This window comes from Lagenorhynchus albirostris, chromosome 4 (assembly GCF_949774975.1).
Source record: "Lagenorhynchus albirostris chromosome 4, mLagAlb1.1, whole genome shotgun sequence".
In the NCBI taxonomy this organism is placed as follows: domain Eukaryota; kingdom Metazoa; phylum Chordata; class Mammalia; order Artiodactyla; family Delphinidae; genus Lagenorhynchus; species Lagenorhynchus albirostris.
This window is the reverse complement of record NC_083098.1, coordinates 29,843,209-29,866,740: the sequence shown is the minus strand read 5'-3', so window position 1 is coordinate 29,866,740 and position 23,532 is coordinate 29,843,209. Positions and strand designations below refer to the sequence as shown.

The 23,532-nt window shown below is 36.5% G+C and overlaps 1 protein-coding gene across 5 annotated transcripts in view; it reads left to right on the top strand.

Moving 5' to 3' along the window:
* The window catches only part of LRBA (LPS responsive beige-like anchor protein), a 730,232-nt gene that overhangs the window by 663,856 nt on the left and 42,844 nt on the right, over positions 1 to 23,532 (top strand). For 4 of the 5 annotated variants that reach the window (XM_060147737.1, XM_060147734.1, XM_060147735.1 and 1 more), the window contains 2 exons: positions 17,237 to 17,326; positions 22,128 to 22,320. In XM_060147737.1, the coding sequence (XP_060003720.1) occupies positions 17,237 to 17,326; positions 22,128 to 22,320 (283 nt within the window). The remainder of the gene's footprint in view (positions 1 to 17,236; positions 17,327 to 22,127; positions 22,321 to 23,532) is intronic. The other variant, XM_060147738.1, reaches the window with a different exon arrangement.

Below are 23,532 nucleotides of genomic sequence, written 5' to 3'. Positions count from 1 at the left end.
GGTTTGGATAAATAAGACAGGGACTTATAAATTGGGAAGGTTTATTATTTCATTAATTATTCATTCACTTATTCAACAAATATTCATTGTGTTCAAGGTGCTAAAAATACAGATGAGCGAGAAAGTCAGTCCAAACCCTTTCCCTCATGGAGCTCACATTCCAATGAGGTGCACAGAAAATAAACAATAAATACTAATTTCAGTTAGTGATAAGTGCTGTAAAGAAAAAAGGCTGGGTTACAGAATACACAGTGACTTGGGAGTAGAGCAGTCTTTCAGAGAGGTCGCTCACAGACTGCCTCTGTCCTCATAAAATGTTTCCTTCCACACGTTGAGAACAATGTAAATTCGTATAAGCAAACCCCGGGAGGCAGCTCCCACCGCTCTACTCGGGCCAACCACGTGCCTGTAACCCCAGGCCAGGACAGCCTCCCAAGTCTTGTGAAGTCTTGCTAGTTGTAAAGCTTCCACTGTCACCATCTTCTAATTTACTCTCCACCCCATCTCCAGGCCGTACTATTTTTCCTTCAGAATCTTGTTCTTCTAAGAGGCTTTAACATCCCTAACACTAGGAAATTTGTGCATACACTTGGCTTATATTGAAACATTCTCCCTGTGAAATCACAATAATGGTACCAGGATGGATTTTTGCCTCTCTAGTATTAAAAGCAGACTAGACTAGACTTATTTCTGGTCACTATGATATACTCGGTTCAATCTGGGACACTTTGGTGTCCACGAAGTCATACACAGAGGCAGGCTTTCCACATACAAGTCGTGTATTCACTTACTACTTGGGAAAGGCTCCATTCCTCTTGAGAAAGTTTTATTCTAGAGTGAATGATTAATACATATGGTGCAGTAAGTGATCATAAAAATAATCTCTCTATAAAAAAAGCACTAAACAATAGAAATAATAACCATAAGAGGAGGAAGAGTAATCAGAGAAACAGCCTGCAGCACATTAAACTTTTATGTTGTTTTTAATTTTTAGAAAACAGCTGGGTTATCAGTATACAACTATGTCTGTATTCGCATATGTCACACACCAGGAAGAATTATTTTTCAGGCAAATATGCTTTTCCTCCCCCCGCCCCCAAATATCTGTGACCTCTGACTAGAGGATATATTCTTACCTTGAGCTCTTTATTCTAACAGACCTTTTTACTCTTCATTATTTCTCTATTTCCCTGGGGTACCTTTTTCCCTTTATCTCTACCTTTACCACTTTTAATCTACTCTATTTTCCTAGCATTACATATATGTTTTTATAGACAAGGTACAAATAAATAAAAATTGGTTATTTTCTCATGATTAATTCTGCTGAATTTGGTTTGACTCATTCACCTTTCTTCCTTCTACCAGCATTTCAAAAAAAAAAAAAAAAAAGAAAAACTAAAAACCAAAATTAGGTTAATTGAATTCAGAGTCAGATCTGAGTAAGAATAAATACTTTTATTAAGGAAAAAACCTTGTTCCAAAATCCAAATTCACAAAATAAATTAATGATGAGTTGAATATTAACTTTACAAAATAATTTTTCTTTTCCTAAAAAATGTAAAATAAGTATTTTCCTTAAAGAATTTCTTTAATATATTCAGAATATAATTGTATTTATAGGCATAGTTTCTAGAACAACTCTATATCCTTTCTTATATCCAGAGTTCTCCTATCAATTATCATGTAAATGATATTTGCTATATGCAAAAGTTCAGAGCTCAGTTAGCTATTCCTTAGTGTAAAACAGTTCACTGATGGAGTTTTATTAGGTCAGAAGTAAGTGTTTAAAAATTGTAAGTACAGTGATGTGCTCTGAGTGAGATGTGTACACTACATATCTGAGCACAAGGGAGAAACAGCCAACCCAGATTTAGGCAGGAATGACCCACCTGAATATAATCCTTAAAGAATGAGGAGTTAAGTAGGTGAAGCAGTGGAAAGCAGAGAACACAGTGTATGGGAAGGACCACTGTATGGCGCCATGGCTGGAAAATAACGTGTGGGGAGTGGCGGGGGGGAGGCATAAGAAGTTGGTGATGAAGAGCAGTTAGGTTGATGGTGTCTCCAAAGCACATTTGGAAACCATTTATGTCTGTCATTAGTCTAAGCCACCATCATCATCTCTCCCCTGACTAGCATTAGTAGTGCTGGTCACCCTTTTCTACCCTTAACTACCTACAATCCACTTTCCAGAGAGCTGCCAACGTGACAGTTTAAAACTGTAAATCAGATCACATCCCTCCTCTACTTAAGCTTTCCTATTTCACATTAAACATAGAATAAAATTCTGCTTGGTCCACACGATCTGGCCCCTGCCTGCCTCTCTGATCTCATGCCATGCTGTTCTCATCCTCATTCGTGTGTGCTGTTTCACTGACCTTCTTTCTGTTCCTGAGCCTGTGAAGGTTGTCACTGGATTAGCACCTTTTTATGATAGCCATTTTCTGACTATCCCAGATTTTCACATGCGGGCTCCTTGTCATTCATGCCTCGGCTTGAAGTTCATCTCTTCAGCAAGGGCTTGCCTTCATACATCCAATCTAGTATCTTTTTGTTATTAATTTTAACTTAATTTAAAGCTGAAGACTGATACATATGATACAGATTGAGACTTGAGTCACCTTGGGCATAGTCAGTTTTCATAAATGTTTTATGTGTACTTGAAAAACAATGGGTGCTCTACAGTTTTTAGGAGTAGAGGCAATTTTACCGTATGATATGAGTAATGACAAGTGAGGAGTGTAATTAATGAATGTGATTTTTGTTATTAACATTAGTTATTGTTCTGTGGTATGTTTGAACTTAAACTAAAGAATCCCGTACTGCTATTCTTTCTCAGTTGTTATGCTCTCTTTTTATATTTTTCCTATTTTTACTCTAAAACTATCAGTTCTTACTTCCTGTTACCAGGTCAGTATGTCTGCCTTTTGGGCACCTGTCCTCTTACTCAACAATTAGCTATTTTTTAGATGTGATAGCCTGAGAAACCAAATAACCAGATATGATAGAACTAAATTTAAAGTAAATACATAGGTTTTGATTACTTCCTCAGCTACAAAAGTATAAATGATAGTAATCAAAACTCTATGCTCTAGTTCTAAGCTTCAGTGGAACAGAATAGAGCTTCCATAAATAGACATATGATATATGAGAATATACGATAAAGGTGGTATTTTAAATCACTGGGAAAAGGCTGTCTTATTCAACATGTGGTGTTAAGACAGCTAGCTAACTGTTATAACAAAAATTTAGATCCCTATTTCACATCTTAAGGTAAAAGAAATTACAAATGAATTACATGTTTTTGTTTGGAATAAAGATATTGTAAATATAAAAAGTGCAACTACAGGACTTAGAAAATACTGTAGGTGAGTATTTTAATAATTTTTGGAATGGAGAAGGCCCATTTTGTAAGTCAATATCAAAACCAAAAGTCATTAAGGAAATTGATATATTTGTCTACATAAAAATTGAAGTTATTGTACATCCAAAAAAAACAACAAATGACAAAGTTCAGGAACGGATAATTCACAAAAGATGAAATACAAGCCACAAATGTGTGAAACCTCACTAGAAATCAGTGAAATTCAATTTAAAATCCAACAGCATTTTTTACCTATTAGATCATCTAAAATGAAAAATAGTGAAAATTCCTAATGTTGGTTAGAAACAGACATTGTCATATATTTGGTGAGGATAAAATAGATTGAATTTTTATACAATCTATCAGTTTTTAAAATACTCACCCACTGTTTACTTAGAACTTTAACCAAAAGGAATAATTGAACACATATGTAAAAAAAGATGTTCAAGTGTATAGTTATTCATAATAGCAAAAAAACCCCATGAAAACCAAAACCACATAAATGTCTAACAATAGAGAAGCTGGTTAAATAAGTATTGGTAAATCCATACAGTGGAATGCTATATACATCATTAAAAAATATTGCTATCTAGGTCTATATGTATTGCTATGGAAAAATACTTCGCCATATTACATGGCAAAACAGATCATGTTATGAAACATAGAAAATGCAAATTTTATAATGTGTATATATGCATTAGGAAATTTCTGTAATTATAGACCCCAAGATGTTTATATGGTCATCTCACCAAAGATAGTCATTATCTTTGGTTAGTGAGATCATGGAATTCTTTTATTTGCTACTTTCTGTATTCTGAAAATTGTTTCTTTTTAAAATCAAGAGGAAAAAGCCAACCCACAACTCTTTCTGTCTTCTGAGGGGGAAAAGTCTCTGCTTGAAAATCCAAACAAGTGATGCACGTTAACATGAGGAGAAGGATATTGACTTTGCTTTTGGCTGTTTGGAGGTCTCTTGTAATTACTTTCTGGCACTGGCCATGTTTAACATTGCTAGGATAGTGACTTTGTATAATGATCTTCGTGTAACTTTGATAAAGATGAAGGAATTTACAATTTCTTAACTTTTATCTCTCAGAAATTAGAGTACCTCTAATCTCTTAGATTGTTATTTAACTCACTGAACTAGGATTCTTTTTCATACTTTTTAGCAATTTGAATTTACTTCCTCATTGTTTCCAGCATATTTGAGGAGGACCAAAAAAGATTACTTGTACTCTTAGGGAAAATATCTTAGATATATCACTGTTGATTGTAGTCCTTATCATCATTTTCTAAAAGCAGGAAGGCTTTTGACCTAAGATGCATGAATTCTCAGTCTCTGGGTTCACTACTAAATTGTGTGTGTGTGTGTTTGTATATAATTAAATCGTATATAAAGGGATTTAACAACTTATTTATCAAAAAAATGTGCGTTAACTCTAAAAATTCAAATACTATGAAAGTATAAAGTAAAAGAGTAGAAAGCCTCCGTCCCTAAGTTTAGACTCTGTTAGCTAATGCCAGTCTCATGCTAAAGTGAGCTATAGCAGTTTCTATATGATGTGCTTTGATATACACAGAAAAAAAGCCTCTGCCATAGACTTCATTGCCTTTCACTTGCTTGAAACTTTACCATTAGACATCATTTATTTGGTTACAGATTTGTTTTGAACAATTTTTTCCAGTCATTCAGCTCTCTGTGCATAGAACTTGATAGGAGGTTTTGACAAAAGGAAAAGTACAGACACAGCACAGGGTCTGAGCAGCCATTATGAAGGGAGGGCAGTGGCAGAACCTGGGATGCGCTGGAGCTTGGAAGCAGAGGTAGAGGTTCAAAGAGCAAAAGATACACTGCAGGTAGATGTTGCATAGGACAGCATTAATATGAACAATATCATCTGTGCTTTTCCATCTTGCACCTTATTGTAAGTACTCAGTACATTTCCTCTGGAAGCAGCATTTTCTCCTTTACTTTTCAAGCAAATACAATGTTATTTTACGTTTATGTGAGTTCAGAAATTAAAGTTATTTATTTCCTTCTGAAAATGGAACTCAGCTCTATTTACATAGATGGGTAGTGAAGAGGAAAAGGAGAGCCATGATATTGCTCAATTTAAACAATTATATACAATGAGTCTCATAATATGAAAGTAAAACCTGAAAATTTCTCCCTAAGTTGTGTTTAGTGTCAGTGGTTGATTTTTCCCTCTTCCAAATTTATCCTTCCAAATGCTGTTTTAGTAACACATAATCACTCTGAGAAGGTCTGTTTTCCAAAAGAAGCAGCAGCAGTGTTTAAGTTCACATGACCCCAGTTTCATGACAGCGGTAGCAAATCAGATGTCTTATCCAAGGAAAAGCATTTTTGGCTTAGAATTCAATCACTTTCATGGTGGGAGTCAACAGCTTATTTCAGCTCTAACACTACTGCAGAACCCTGGCTGCAGTGAATCTTTCAGAAAGCATAAACACAATTGGTATTTATAGCATTGTTAACATTTGTTAAATAGTTCGGGGAATAGTCTGTAAGCCCGTTTTAAGCAGGTGGGGCAGGAATTTTTGTTGTGACTGCAGTGAAGTTTAAAAGTAGGACATTAGGACCACATGGTTAGGATGGTTGTAGCAAAAGAATAAAGTAGAAGTATTGAAGACAGTAAGTTAAGACTTCAGACAGCCACAATTCAGGGTGTTACAAAAATAATCCTGAAGCATCTCTAGCCAGAAGTGTGTTACACAGATGGCATATTTGACACAGTGCAGGGCAGGAACTGTACAATGAAAAGACAAACAGTAAGGATTAGTCAAGTTTTAATTGAAAACCTACATTTAAAAATACCTTGAAATTATGCCAGACTTTCTTGTATATTAAAAGCACAAAGTTTCCCTTAGTCAATTAAACATTAAAGTTTGTCAGGAAAGCTAATCTTTGTATTTTGCTAGTGATTATGCCTATTGCAGACTTAATAGTTAAATAGGTGTAGCTGAATTATACATCCAAGGACATAAAGCGAAGTATTACTATTTTTATGATTTTTTTTCTCTATCAGCTACCCAAGGAATCCTGAGCAATTCCATATGCTGATGACTTCTGTCATAAACCCCTGATCCCTTCAGGCACCATCTTCATTTTAAATTGAAAGTATGAAAAGTACTCTCAAATCAAGTGACCAAATTTTGTTCTCAAAATTTTTAACTAAATTCAAGTTTCTATTAAGGTTAAAAAATTACTTAGATTTGAAAAATCTATGTAGGATTATTTGCAAGTATAAGATTGCTAACTGTTAGAATAGCATAGTCAAATTTCTAATTTCAGAATAGCAATGTTGTTTTATTTCTAACAAAGACGAGGAAGTTTACTTAGAATCACTATTTTTAGTTTCCATTATTGGTGCAAAGAAGGAACTGAAATTCTATTAATACAGTATTTAGGAAATGCTTAAGTGCAAATTTTTAAAATGTTAAATATTATTTAACTATGTCATAACAGTAAATGTATCGCCTTCCCTCTCTCTGTCCCTGCCAGTACTGTGTAACTGGGGTGTGTGTGTGTGTGCGTGCGCGCGCGTGTGTGTATTGTCTTTCAGGCTTAAGTTCCTTGAGGTCAAGAATTCCTAACTGCACCTCATTCCAGTGTTTGTACATGGTAGATACAAATATTATTGAAAAAATAGATGAAATGATTCTTACCAAATGACTGTTTCTTTCTGTAACATAGTTTAAACATATTTGTCTGGTTTTGAGAAATAATTTAACCTCCTGAATGCAACTATCCTGAGTTTTTTTTTTTTCTTTAAGAACTTTTTACTATGTTTTCACTATGTTTTCCTCTTAGTATTGGCAGCCTTTCTGAAGCAACATTCCACTTATTTTTCTAGGCAGGCTGCTTTATCTACTCGCTTCCAGTAGCTAGAGATGGAGGTGTTTTGAATGAGCACATCAGTGTTCTAGACAGAGATACTGTTTGAAATTATCCATGAACACAGTGCCGCTGAACATTATTGAGTGACGTTTGTTTCTGTTGGTTGTGTCTGCTCTGACTAGCTGGTTTCTTTCAGATTGGCAGCTGGGATTATGCTGCAGTGGATGGACAGCTACAAGAAGTGGAGATTGTAGTGAGGCTGAGCTGGGCTGGGCTGGGCCTCAGGGTAATGTGCCTGGAATATATGGACTCGGTTAAAAGCACTAATAGGAAATCTATGCATATTTTCACAATTTATAATTACATTATATTTCACCGTGGTAACTTCCATAATATTATTGAGTAAAAATATAAGTAAAAATAGTCCTTTTCCTAATTTCCCCTCTACCCTGGTTTCTTATCACTGCTTTCTTTTTTTTTTTTTAGAGATTTACTTTATTTAGCTAGCTGCTCTTTCTCTTTGCTCTTTATGTACTGTATGCCATGATGATATGTATATGCTTCCAAATACCTAATGTAAGTAAAACATTGTTTACTTGCAAAGTGTATATACCTTTCTAAATATTTAGTTAGCGATAAATGATGGTAAAATATTGCTAAAACTAATGGCTCCTTGAAATCAGATAGAAATAATTTAGGAAATAAGCTCAAAATAACAAAATTAACTTTGTAGCAAGGTCTGTTGATTTCATAGTGTTTGACCAGTTTATCAGTTAGAATTGTCCCTAGGTGGTTAAGAAGTACTTCTGGTTACTATGTTAATGGAAAAATTAAATTTCATAAAGCTATATTTCATATTGTTAGATTTTTCTTTAGATTTTTATGTTTTTTAGTTTTAGATTTTTTTCAAAATGGAAATATTTTATTACTCTATTTTAAAAGTAATACATGCTTTGTCTAAGATATCAAATAGTATAAAAGTGAAGAAGGTATTAATTTTTATTCTGCCAATCTTTTCATCTACCCCCCACCGGAGATAATAGCTGATAAGTTTATGTACCTTTCCAGATTTTACATGTGTGTATTTATGTATGTGTGTACATGTACTCACATAACACATGTTAGTGTGTGTTTATATAGTTTAATTTAATTTAATTTTTAATTTTTTTATTTAAATGAGATAATAAACTATATTCTTTGATGATTTGGAATTGTTTTTAATCAATATCTATAGACCAGTTTCCATGTCACATATATTCAGTTCAACTCACTCATTTTAATGACTGCATAGTATTCCATGAGTATAATTTCATTAGTTTTTTCTCCTAATTTTTACTATTATAAAGTGCTATAATAACCATCTTTGTATCTTAATCTTTTCTCATTCATCTGACTCCACTTTTATGAAAATTTGTAGAAGTGGAATCAGTAGCCCAATCTTTATCAGAAAACATAAAAATTTGACTTTTAACTAAATTTTTGTTTTTCTCTATATCTAATTTCTCAAAATTAAAAAAAAAGTTTAAGTCTTTCAAGTCCAAATTTACATAGAATTACTTCTGTTCAATAAACTTATATCTTCACTATATACATCTTTTGTGTGGATTATTTTGCATAATTTGTTGGTTAAATATCATCTGGTGTTTATTTTGAATGTAAAATCTGATTGACTTTTTAAAATTCCATATGCTGGTAGTATATCCATGACACTTGTTTCTTGATAGGCTACTTATCTTTTACATTATGCTTTACAAAGCTTGATTCCTATATATTTTTTATTTCCAGGGCACTATGAATATTTATATTTCAATCTTAAAAGATTTCTTTTAGGTTCATTATGCTATTTTTTAAAAATTTTGTTCATTTTTTGTTCTGACTACTAAAAAGTAACTCTATTTAATTTCTTATGTTAAGAGCGAGCCTGGTTTCCCAATGTTTCTAAATGATGCTTTGCCTTTTTCTTTTTTTAAAGCAGCTAGAGGTATTATGCAAACAAGACCATTTATATTATAAAGATAATTTTCTCTTTTAGATTCTTCATCCATTTTTAATCAAGTGCATCTAGTTGTTATGGGTTTTCTTTTGGCCTTAGTAGTTAATATTATCAGGATTTTTGGCCTTTAGGAATTGAATACTAACATATATAATAATTAGTATGCTTTTTTAATTTGCTAATACCAAATCTGGATTTTAACAGTGGCTTCAGAGGGCACTGAGGCTGGTTAACTAGAAAGTTGGTCAGTAAACAGTGGAAACTGGTCAAATATCCAGCAAGTTTTTCTCCAACTTAATTCACATGTGTGAAGGGCAAGGGGGAAAAATAGGCACAAGTGATAGTATGATACGTAACACAGGAGAAATCACTAAATGCCCTTATTGTGACTCTTTTTAAACATTGAAAAGTGAATTAATTCTGAAATCCAAAATATGAAGTCTTATTTTGATTTGTAAATATCTTTCAGTAAGGGGTAACTCTAGAATCTTAAGATAGCCTTCTAGTACTTAATTTTGGTAATGTCAGAAATTTTTAATATACTAATAAATGGCATGTTATTTCTTAATAAATGATTTTTCAGTTTCCCTATCCCAATTTTATAGTGCTTTTAGATGTAAATATATAGGGGATAAAATGCAATTTCAGAGTTGTGTGCTTAAAAAAAAGCAGAGTACATATGTGTTTACCTTAATTGCATCCATGTGTTTTAAGTTATTCCTCCCCCAAACCCATCTTAAAATAAAGTTTTACAGCTTTATTGGTTACTAAGTGTTGTACTGAGTTAACTTGTTTCCTCTGTTAGATTAAAAAGACCACTTCAGAGAGACTAAAATAGTCACTGTTAAAGGCCCTACATTGTCACTAAGCCAGTCTACTTTCCTTTACTTTTCTCTCTCTTCTTTCATTCTTTCATTTTGTCTAGTGTGTGTATCTATATTCTCTCTATATGTAATGTCCCTTTCTCTATATATAGCCATAAAATCACGCAAGTATGCAATGTTTGGCACAGAAACCAATAGAATGCACAACTTGCTGAAAATCTTTTCATAATATTTCCATTTGGAAATCCATTAATAAATTCTCTAGGTAATATTTGATATGCTGTTTATAAAACATAAATATGTGGTTTTACTGGAATGTCTTGGAGTATTTGCATAGTCTTTTTTTATTACTATGTATTTCAACATCTGGAATGCTGCCTGCTGAATTCAGGTTTATTATAGAAAGTAGTAACAGGCTATTTACAGAAATAATTGGGAATTGATGAATAAGAATGAAGTAAGCTTTTTAGTAGAAAATTTTTAAAATTTTTATTGGAATATAGTTGCTTTACAATGTTGTGTTAGTTTCTTGCTGTACAGCAAAGTAGTAGAAATGTTTAACAGAATGTTTTTTCAGTGCTGGGCTGCTCTATAATAGTGTTAGGAGTGTATCTCTTAGCTGCATACCTGCTGAATTATGCTGACTTGGATAACTATTCATTCATTAAGTAAATATTGATTGAGCACCTACTGTGTGTCAGGCCCCCAGAAGCACAGAAATACTTAGAAGTCTCTGGTCTCAGGAAGACTTACAGTCTAATTGACAAGATAGAAATTAGACCAGTAATTAGAATTTTAGTTAAGTAGGTAGTAAGGGTCTGTACGCATTGCTCCAAAGCAACAGGGCAGGGCAGCAACAGTCTGGCTGAGATCTAGAAACAGATTTCTCAGAGTACAGAGATGCTGAGCTGAGTCTTATAGAATGAGGAGGAGACAACGGCACAGAGAAAGGGAATAGAAAAAATCGGAAAACAAATACGGAAGCAGTTTGACACATTACATCGCACATTATAGAGTGTGAGAGGGACAGTGTCAGGGCATGAGACTGGAAGCATAGGCAGGAGCTAGATTACTATTATTAATCTTAATTATAAGTGGTTAGTAACATTTATTAAATGCTTTCTTAACCTCAGCCAGACACCATGTTGTCTTTTATGTATATGCTGTAATAATAACATCAAACACTGACCGGTCAAGAACTGTCCCAAGTGTTTTATATTATCTCATTTAATCTTCACAAAAACCCAGTAAAGACCCACTGTCATTATTACCATTTGTAGACGAGGAAACTAAGGCATAACTTGCCGGAGTCACTCAGCTAATATGTGATAAAGCTAATATTTGAACTGAGGCGGTCTGATTGCAGTGTCTGCATACTTAACCCCATGCTACGGGGCCACGCCGTGATAAGGAATTTGGACGGAAGGATTTTAACTAGAGAAGTCACATAATCACATTTGCAGCTTTAGGGTTGAACATCTCCTTTCAAGTCCAGGTGTGTTTAACCCTTCTGAACAAAGATGAAGGCTGCTGGCTAATGTTTATAATTTGGGGTCATTTTTTGATATTTTTGTTCTCAGTGTAGTTTTGCAATAGACCTGAAAAAATAAACTGTTTAAAGGCAGGCACACTCTCCTATTTTCCAATAAATCTTTCTAGCACATTGCCTATGCTGACACCACCTTAAAATAACCTAAGGCCAAATGTGTAAATAATTATTGAAATTGACTAATGGGTACATAGGGATCCATTATCCTATTCCATAATAAAAATTTAACATAATAAACAAATTCTAAAAATATATCACCTGGGACCAAAACTCTCTTGGTGAAGGAGAGTTCATTAAAAACAGTTTAGGCATTTGGTAGAGTTCATTAAGCTACGCTTTTACCTAATCACCTTCCTGAATGTTATACCTGTATGTTTTCTGTGATTTCAAACCTCCCTTATGCCTCTGAATTTTCTATTGCTGTATACAAAGGACTGAAGGGAAAAGTGAAGAGAGTAATAAAATTACTTGAGGGGCTTTTTCAAATCACACATATTCCCCCAGGATTTCTCACTTAGCCGTTAAGAATCACTGCTACAGGGCTTCCCTGGTGGCGCAGTGGTTGAGAGTCCACCTGCCAATGCAGGGGACACGGGTTCGTGCCCCGGTCCGGGAAGATCCCAAATGCCGCAGAGCGGCTGGGCCCGTGAGCCATGGCCGCTGAGCCTGCGCGTCCGGAGCCTGTGCTCCACAACGGGAGAGGCCACAGCAGTGAGAGGCCTGCATACCGCAAAAAAAAAAAAAAAAAAAAAAAAGAATCACTGCTACAGTGAGACACTGGAGTGTTGTCATATCCCTCAGGTGTGTAGGGGGCTGAAAGTGAGAATTACTGCCTTTAGTGACATCCTTCAGAACTTTTCTAAGAAAGACTCTTTTGACTTCTTTGTAACAGCAGCTATCAGCCTTCACTTATCACTCCCCCATTCTCCTCCTCACCCCCATTTTGCCTCATCAAGAACTGTGCTTGTTTTTTGTCCCAGTATAACCTTAGATGAGGCACAAGGGTCTGGGCAGCCTTGCTGTATAAAAGTTACTCAGTAAACTTTTTTGTTGTGTGAATACTATGTACAAGGTACTGTTCTTCCTACTGCACACTACTGAAGTATGATATTCTGACCCTATAGTATAGTTGCTGAGACAGACCAGTAATCTCATAAAATCTAAATAACATTACAAGGAAGCCTGAGTCAAGTATGTAATCAGCAGCATGAATAGGCTATAAGATTTGGGAAGCGTTACACCAACAAGGTAGAATTCAAGCAGGGTTTTCTAGAGAGAGGTACGACTTAGAAAACTGAAGTCGAGGGGGACTAATCTAGGAGAGTCAGCGGCATGAGAGAAAACGTAAGGCAGAAATGGCTGGTTACATTTGTGGAAGAAAATCAGCTTGACAGTACAGGGCATAGGGTGAGGGAATAAAAGAGAGGTAGAAAGACTTATATTGCCTAGCGGTAGGTCTTTATCTTTTTTTTCTTTTTAAATTTTTTATTTTGAATAATTTTAGACACAGACAAGTTGCAAACATAGTAGAAAAATTTCCTGTGTACATTTCTTCCCAGGCTCCCCTAAGATCAGCACCTTACATAACCTTAGTTAAAATGATCAAGACCATAAAAATAACATTGGTTCAATATAATTAACTAAACTACAGACCTTGTGAAATGTCATCACATTCTTTAACGATTCTTTTTCTGTCTAATGATCTTATGCAGAATTCCACGTTGTATTTAGTTGATACTTTCTTGGTTTCCTTCTATATGTAACAGTGACTCAGTCTTTGCTTCTCTTTAATGGTCTTGATATTTGTGAAAAGTGGTCAGATATTTTGTTGAATGTCCCCTAATTTGTCTTTCTGATATGTTCATGTGATTCGAATGAAGTTATTTATTTTTTGTCAAGGATACCATAGAAATTGTATAGCATTCTTCTCAGTGCCTCATATCAAGGAGTAGGCCTTTGTCTTTTAAGTACCGGCAGTTAATTGAAGACATTTGATCAGGGCAATATTATATAAAGGAGAGTTTGAGCTCAATTCTGCAGGATACACACTTAAACACAGTGAGAGGGCAAGGTCAAAAACCATTGACTTGAATTTCTCTTGCATGAATGACACCCAAATCAATACCTCTGATGTTTCATCCCAGAGCGGGTCCCGGGGCTTTCTTTTGAGCACTGGACATCTCAGCCTGGCTCGACAGCTATCACTAGTTCTCCCTCAGAGAAACTTGTATTTCTATTTATTGCTTTACTACTCTAAAATATGCAAGTTCAAAAGAAAAGAATTCGTGTTGTCTTTTCTCTTTTCTTCATTGATCAAAGTCATCAGTCTCTAAGACCTGGTGATTTTGCCTTGGATCATGGTTTGCATATTTATCCCTTTCTTGCAAACAGCACAGCTTCCGTAAGGACTGAGGTATACAGTTCCTTATGTTTTAGACTGCTCTCTGAACCTCCAAGGAGATCTCCCTGTCTCTGGGCACTTAGCCCTGCAGTATACTTTGAAATCCTGAACCCGATTTCAGTTTTTTTCAATAATGTATTCATCATCATCACGGTCATTGTAAACTCCTGAAGCATTTCTTCCTTCTCTATTTTAGCTGTGTTAAATGGGGATCGTGCTGAGCCCCAAACCCAACAATAATACAGCATTTTATTTAGTGCCTTTTATGTGTTTGGTATTATGCTAAGCACTTTATATGTATTATTTAATTTTCCAAACAATTCTATGAGCTAGGCATTATTATTATTATCTTTATTTTATCAATGGGGAAACAGATTAAGCTACTTGTTCAAAGTCATGCAGCAGATAAATGGTGAAGTCAAGATTAGCACTCTGAACCATCTGACTCCATAGGCCCAGTGTGGAAGCAATCTGTTGCCTGCTCCCCTTCTTTTTAATGGGGGGAAATGCATGTGGGCTATTGGGCGGGGACTACCGAAGGCAGCAACAGTCGAAGGAAAGGGCACTGGCCTTGCTAACTGTTTTTAAAAGAGACGTAAGGTTCACATTCATAAAGCAAGTCATAAATCCATATATCATAAAAGAGCAGTGCTCCCACGTCCTTCTTTGTGACTACCTTAGGCTTCAAGTTGCCCTTTTGTGATATTTTTTTCCTCAAGACTGTCCTTGATGTTGATCATAAATTGATTTTACCCTATCAAAAGATGTTTTAGGTGCTGCTGATCTGAAATGATCCTAATCTCTACTCCTTACTTCCTGTTGGCTCCTTTTCTGGTTTCTGAAGTCTGAGACCAGCCTTATCTCCTACTATATAAAACCAACCCTTGCCTAGCCGTGCTGCTCTAATTGTGTGTGCACATACTTTGTTCACTGTAATGATGATGATGATGTTGATATTAGAGGTACTTTATTAATTCAGTCATTAGATTGTAAGCTCATGTTTTTTGTGTGCTCCGTCTTATCCCTAGGCCCTGGCCTAGTCCCTGGCAACAGATAAGGAGAAAGAGTAGCTTAATGGTTGAGCGTATGAGCTCTAGAATCAAGCTGCTGGGGTGCAAATTTTGAGTCTGCCATTTAATTACCATGTGACTTTGGACAAGATACTTAAGTTCTTGGTGTTCCTTATCTATAAAATGGATACAGTAAAGTACTCACATCATACAATTTAAAGACTAAATGATATATGATAGTAAAATCACTTAGAAAAGTTCCTGGCAATAATAAGTACTAAATAAATATTTGTTATTGGTGTTGTTAGCAGCCCTCAATGAGTATTTTTTTTTTATAAATTTATTTATTTATCTTGCTGCTTTGAGTCTTCGTTGCTGTGTGCGGGCTTTCTCTAGTTGCATGGAGTGGGGGCTACTCTTCTTGTGGACCACAGGCTCCAGGTGTGTGGGCTTCAGTAGTTGTGGCAGGTGGGCTTCAGTAGTTGTGGCGCACGGGCTTAGTTGCTCCGCGGCATGTGGGATCTTTCTAGGCCAGGATCTTTCAAACCCCTGTTCCCAGCATTGACAGGTGGATTCTTAACCACTGCGCCACCAGGGAAGCCCCTCAATGAGTATTTGTTGACTGCATTTTGAGGGACTAATCTGTACTAATAAGCACTTTGCTGTGTTTTTTACATATATATCATTTATTCATTAATGTAACACTATGAGGTTGGTACTATTATCCACATTTTACAGGAAGAAAATTGAAACTTAGGTTGAATGACTTGCCCTAGGTCACACAGCTTATAAGTGCTGTGCAGTCAGGATTTGCACATGGTCTGTGTGACTTCAAAGCCTGTGCTGCTTCCACCGTAACACTCAGCTTTCACAGAGGTGCTTTCCAGTCTTTTCTGCCTAAGCAAGTCATAGTGCATTCCTTGAATTTATTGGACTGACTGCATCAAACTGTTATTCAACCATCCAAGTACATGCCCTGCTTTCTGTATTAGGAATACTTTCTTCAAGGGCAGAAACATTGACACCTAATACTGCTGTATACATAGTTGACGATTATGATTGAATGCATAAATGAATGAATTGCTATCATTGCTTCTTCAAAGGTCATTGTAAAGGACTACTAATGGTATCCTTATCAAATAAAAAAAGGAAATTAATACTGGATAATGATTATATTTCCCTGTTTATGATTTATTAATTGCCTACAGTCCTATAGAGCATATAATAATTGAATACTCATTTTCTTAAGGATAAAAAAACAGCATGATGAACATATATTACCTTACAAAGAGGTTTTCTTCATCCTTTTAGCCCAGAAGTTAAGAATACTGACTGTGTGGGGTGTTGAGGTCATCTTTATGTATCTTTGCTTCCTTCTATCCCCTCACACATACTATAGTATTTATTCATTCACCCAGTTTAGGGATCTAAGAGTGAAGAAGATAAGTAAGGTCCTCGCTCTCATGGATCTTGTATTTTAGTGGGAGGAGACAGGCATAAACAGGTAAACAAACAAAATCATTACAGACAGTGACCGCATCTGGCATTAACAGTTTTCTTTGATGAGGTTGGGAAGTGAGCATCTCTGCTGGGTGGACAGGAAGAGCCATGGTTGGAAGCGCACGACAAAGGGCACACATCTTTCGAAAAGGGCGCACACACATGTTTCTTGTGTTTGGTCAGTCCCCGGTTTAACCCATGCTTGGATACAACATATGGCTTTTACTTTGTTGTTTAGCCACTTAGGTTCAAAGAGACTGTCAACAATAATGCTCTTCAAAAGTAATAGCATCAAGCAATTTTCACAGGTGCTGGGTTTCTTTTTTCTACTTCCCAGGGTGAGATGGGGCCTAGAAGCAAAGCAGCAGTAGGTTTTCTCTATACCTGTAAAAGATTAGCTGTAGTCATCAGGGATGATGCAAGCAAGGGAAAAAATGCAAGAAAGAGATGAAGCCAAAAAGGACAATTTCTGATTGTAATAGCTGGTTTCTGTTTCCTATCACTGAGCAAGATGCGAAAGTTTTGCAGGGTTTTGTAGGAACAGCTTCCACGGTAGTGAAGAATGACCTCACCCTAAATACCCTACCAGGTGCTTAGCCCCACTGTGAAAATACAAGGTTGATTTCCAACATGAAACAAGCCAGAAGTATGGAATGACATTTTCAGGTGACAGTTGTGGTTCTTTTGCCTGTAATTAGCACCTCTTAACCCTCAAACTTGCCCGTGCCTTTTTCAGGCTGTTGAAGCTCAAATCCGAAGTTTTGGGCAGACGCCTTCTCAGCTCCTCATAGAGCCCCATCCTCCCAGAGGTTCTGCCATGCAAGCGGTAAGTGCTGCCTGCACTCTCCTCATTTCTTGCCTCTATTTGAGACCCTGCTTGACATTCATAACCGTTTTTCATTGTGCTTGAGATTCTCCACCACATCTGGGCCTGTTCTTCTTACGCACTGTTTGTGAACTTGCTAACAGCCAGCAAATACTGCCTGTTCTCCTGCAGTCTTCGGGAAGCAGACGTTGCTCCAGTACTCTAGTATTTCATCAGGTTGTGCTCTGTGTTGCAGAATTAAAAGGTCCATAATTGTCTCGTACCCTCACTCTAGGACAGAATCTCCAGACATGGATAACTTTTCTGGTTTGATCCTATGAGTGTCTAGATTCATTTTCCTATTGTGTTTATTCTTTACATCCCAATATGTTTTTCAGTTTGGGAATTTCAGTTTGGGAAGTAATCCTAATATGTAGGAAATGTTATTGAGAGTCAGGGACTTTGGAGGAAAAAATGATGAAGACGATGATGATATACTATACATCAAAGCTTAGTGCATAAAACAGTGATTTATATTTCCTGTGATTCTGAGGGGCAGATGGGCATTTCTTGTCTTTCACCTTGGCTCCCTCACAGACTGCTGGGGCAGGTGCTGAGACGCCAGACCGCTCTTTCCACGTGTTCTTTCATCATCAAGGAAGTCCGCCCAGGCCACTCCCATGGTGGGAGCCGTGTTCCAGGAGAACGCTTTGGCATGACTTCTTGAAGCTTGCTTTTGAACGTGCATAACACTGTTTATGCTGCATTCTATTGGTCAAAAGCAAGTCAGTCAGAGGCCAGCCCAGAATCAGGAGTAGGGAAATAGACTAGAGCTGTAAAATATGTGGCTGTTCCTCTTTTATGGTTCCCGAAATTTCAGGGGGTAATACTTTAATGATAAAGAAAATTCAGCATAGGAACAAATACTGAATGGCATAACAAAAATCATATTTCAAAACTACAGGCGATAGGCATTATATTTTTTCTTGAATTGTCCCTCAATAAAACAGGTTGCTCATTACTGTTTTAAATTAAGAGTAGGGGATATAATGTCTGTTTCCATAAATGTAATGAATAATTTTTTTTTAATTTATTCATTTATTTATTTTTGGCTGTGTCGGCTCTTTGTTGCTGCACGCAGGCTTTCTCTAGTTGTGGCGAGCGGAGGCTACTCTTCGTTGCGGCGCGTGGGCTTCTCATTGTGGTGGCTTCTCTGTTGCGGAGCATCAGCTCTAGGCACGTGGACTTCAGTAGTTGTGGCACATGGGCTCAGTAGTTGTGGCTCATGGGCTTACTTGCTTCGCGGCATGTGGGATCTTCCCGGACCAGGGCTCGAACCCATGTCGCCTGCATTGACAGGCAGATTCTTAACCACTGCGCCACCAGGGAAGTCCCTGAATAATTGAAAATGGATTCTGATTCCATGTTGTGGCTTAGAATGGTAGAATTTTTTGTTAGATGCCAAGAGGGCCAGGGATACAGATGTGGTCCTCTCTGCCTCTGACCCTCTTTCTCTTCCTTCCTTTCTCTTTCCATAATTCCTTCTTCTCTGTCTTTTCCCCTTTTGCCCTCTTTGTCATCTTCTTTCTTCTTCCAAGTCTTTTTCCCCCTTCTTTCTCTATATGAATTGACCATTATTATAAACTACAAGCATTTAAAAAATTGTTTGCATAACCTTTTCCCCTCAGTGTTTTTAAGCAGGTGAAATCATATTTAAAAGAACATAAAGGGTAGCTTTAGTGAAAAGACTACACGAAAAATGAACATTTGGCAAGAACAATGGAAGATAATGCCATGAAAATAGTAAGAATGATTTATGTGTGAGGTTTGGAATTAGTTTTAGTAATAACTTGTCAATGAGATGCAGGCTGCTGTGGTGCTGGCTAATGGAAGCACCTCCACTGCTCCATTGACTTTCTACCTGGGTCACGGCACAGCCTTGGTCACTGGGACCAAGAGGGAGTTCCTACTGCCAAGCCTCTCTCCATGGCAAAAGGATGACTGGTTCACTGAGGCGGATCAGCTTTACTGTCCCGAGGGTGGCAAGGCTGGGAAGGCACATGCTTATTTGAGGATGGGAGGTCATGTCTCCCATTATCCTCGTCCTCTGAATCGAATACCTGAACCCCTTTTCAGACCTGTGCAAATTGTGCTTTTCCTCTTATACATATGTGGGTGGGAAAGAAAGGTGTGTTAGAAAGAAACCAGAGTTGTCAGCGAGTGCATACTTAATCTGGGAAAACTGAATGAAATCTGGCTAGTAATTTCCTACTACTACCTCATACTGGACTCGCAGAGGCACCCAGGATTGGATGAGGGGTTTTTTCTCTTCCCCCTATTTGACCAGTTGTCCCGCTCATCCACAGTTGTTACTGTGACTCTAGACTAGCCCACTATGCTGGGCTGGGCTTTTTCTTATTTCTAGTGTTCCTTATTCCATACTCACTAGCCAAGGATGTGATGTTGCTCCCAAGAGTTTCCTGCTACTTGCCTGCACGGGGAGCCCTAGTCAGGCTGAAATGCACAGGAACAGCCGGAGAGACAGCTTGTTGGAAGGATGCAGGGGACGGTTCTGGATATGGTGTCTGCAGCTTTCTATGGAAAAGGGCTTGTCCTTGCCATGTGGCTAAGAGATGGCCACTAGAGGCACTATGTAAACAAGACATTCTTCCTATACGTTAGAGATTTTCCTGTGTTTTTTTAAGGGCATAAACATTGGAATTATTCAATTTGAGCCTAATTGTATTTACAACATGAGCTGTTAAGCTCAGAAATATGTATCAACTTCCTTTCAGTGAGACTTCATGATGTATGTTTTAGTCTGACTTTCTCGGAGTTTATAAATTGACTTCAGTAAATATTATTTTTTTAAAGAACCTACGCAGTTGAAAAGTAAGGCTTGGTGTTTTGAAATGACATTCGTTTCCTTTTCCCAGAACTTCGTCAAAGCTAGCTTATAGGATATTTTGTGGTTGGCTGATTGTTTCTCATTTTTACCCAATTTCACAGAATTCCTTAAAACTGTGTAAGAGATTCTTTGTATAGCAAAGGTTACTTATTGATATCAGAGGTTTTAAAAATCAAAGACCCAAATGTTATTAATTGTTTTTTACTACCATTCAGATGAGTTCCCCCATCAACCATCACTGCAGCACACACACACACACACACACACACACACACACACACACACACACACACACACACACGAATGTAGCAGAAATTAAAGCCACCTCGTGCTGCGTTAAGTGCATGCGCCATAATATACACCAGGTGTAGTAATTAGCAGGCACACGAAGGCTGCCTATTTGTCTGGTTTTGCTGCTGTTGCTGTATCCCCCTGTGTTTTCACACCATCAGATAGTTGGATTTAATTGAGGCCACATCAGATGAGGCATTACTGACACCTTTAATTGAATGAGCATCCAGGGAGGATTAACTCATAATATTGATTGGCTTTTAGCCACTTGCTTAGAAGGGTGTCTGGGTAGCTTATTAGTTGCCTTTATTTACACCTTTATGCAAAGAGTGCAAATAGGAATTCTTAGTGCAATATGTTTTTCTAAGTACTCTTAATAACTTTTTTTAAAAAGCACTGATAATAAAAATGCAAATGTATTTAATTTTTTATTAGCAGTTCTGAATAAATACATGTTATATATATGTGCCTACACATTTACATATACCTGGTGTTTTGAAATATGGCAAGAGGAAAGCAGCCAGGCGCACTTCATCAAAGTGTTTCAATTCTGAATGATACTAATCAGCTATTAGAAAATAGACATGGTAGAGGAGATTTGCTGAAAATGCACAGTGCAATTACTGTATGATAGCATACTACCACAAAGTATAAATAAAGCCAGTAAATCAGAGTGGTGTTATGTATGGCTCGGATTATGACATATGGTTTGTAGGAATGTTCTAAATCTTAGTAGTCTTCCAGATTTATTTTGTTGCTAGTTATTAGAACAGACAATGTTTTGTTTAACATTTTCAGTTACTTTTTGCTTTTCAAAGGAGAAATCAAAAGTCTTGAGCTTTAGTTTCTTTACCAAGAGGGAGGGGCGCATCTAGCTATTTCTCTTTATCCTTAGCTGCAGCAGAAAGCAGTGGCATTTGCATTATAATAGGGCAGTGTTTATGACTTGGTACACTATATAAATATATTGTTTTTACAAGTACATTTAATTATGCATTGCTTTGAAACACCTTTATAATTAAGTTTGTGTATTACATTCATAAATTATTTCTCTACTGTAATAATACATGCATGCTGTACAGCTATTATTTTTAAATATATTTGTTAATTAATTATCTCATTATTTAGTTGTCAAAATCTTCATGCTAACTCAGCACAACTTTTGATGATCTTTGGAAATTACCATGGCTTGCTTTTGTGCCTTATTGCCTATTCTCATTTCTTTTTTTTTTTCTCTCTTTTGTATCAATACTTGACACATAATAGCAATTGGAATGGTTTAACACAATCCCCAATACTTTGCCTATTTAGAATTGAAATCAAATCATTCTTTTAGTTCTTCATGGGAATTGGGTGGGGAAGGGAGTTAATAAAATTTATGGATTTTTAAAGTGTTTCTGTTAATGTAGTTTACTTCAATCACCTAGAAATTCAACTAACGACATACATGAAAACCAAACAAATACTAATTGCTGTTTCTATAAGCCTTTCTGCTTCACTGTGCTCTCACTTGCAACTTGTGTTAACATGGTCTTCCCTGTTCTTTTCCTGCACCCTTTCTTTCTTGTCTTTCCTTGTCTTTTCCTTCTTGTATATTTGGATCTTGTCTTGCCCACTCAACAGTATCTCCTCCTGCAGAGTCCACTGATGTTCACAGACCAAGCTCAGCAGGATGTTATCATGGTTCTAAAGTTCCCCTCCAACTCCCCTGTCACTCACGTGGCAGCCAACACCCAGCCTGGGTTGGCAACTCCCGCTGTGATCACAGTCACTGCTAACAGGCTATTTGCCGTGAACAAGTGGCACAACCTTCCGGGTAAGTAAAGAAATATCCTTATAAGGCATAGTATAACTGCTGAACACTGTATAAAGATAGTTTAATATCCACCTAAATATATTATATCTCAACATTTAAGCTTATTAGTTTTCAAGCATTAGTCTGAATCAAAATTAAACATACTTTGAAAGGTTTAAAGAAGTTCCCTCTGAGGCATATAATACAAAAGTTAAAACATAAACTCTTAAAAACAAAACAAAACAAAAAAAACATAAACTCTTCTTTGGCATCTGGTGGTTCTTCTTTATTCCTTGGAGATAAATATTATTTCTCATATAATGATATTCTATATTGTGTCCATAAATAGTATGTATTTATTTATCAGATGTTCCTCTTTTTTCCACTTATTCATTTGCTCAATAAACACGTCTGATTGTCTGCTACGTGCCTTTTTGTACATGGCATGGAAGTATTTGTTGTGGATGATAGAAAAAAGAACACTTAAATTACCCAGCTAAAATATTATAAACCCATAAGTACATTCTGTTCTTTCATTAAGTGCTGAATAATTAGGGTAACTAATGGCAGGATACTGAAATAACCATCAGAATCACAAACAGTCAAAATTTGAAGAGACATGAGAGTTCGTCCAGTCTAGGCCCACATTTTACCAGTAAAGATACTGAGCCCCAGGGAGCTTGCCTTGTTCAGTATCACATATGGCAAGTCAGTGGCAGAGCCAGGTTTGAAACCCAAGTTTTCTGACTCAAATTTTATGATCACCCCTCTGTGATTTATTGTCTCTCATTAGAACAGGAATGTTGGGATCTGGATTTAGCACTGTTCCTTTTGGCCACTAGTTAGAAATTCTTCTTTTACAGAAGGAAAATCTTTTAAAGTCCTGGAGATTATAGGCTTTTCTTCCCAAGCCGTTGTTTTAGGTAGGAAATTTTAAAAGATAGATTTTAATAGTCTGTTAACTTGTTATTAAATCTGTAAAATGTGCATAAAGCACTACCCATTATAATGCCTGAAATGGTTGCACAAATATAAATTCTTGAACAAGGGCCTCATGCCAAATTAAATGCAAGAGATTTTAGAATGGAACAGGATTGAATTGACGTTCAGACAAAAAGTAGGTGCACTAACTATGTTCAGCAATGTAATAAGGTATGCATCATGACGAATCTGCGGTTGGTATCAGAATTTCTTAAATATAGCCGTTTTCCTGGCCATTAGAAATGAAATGAA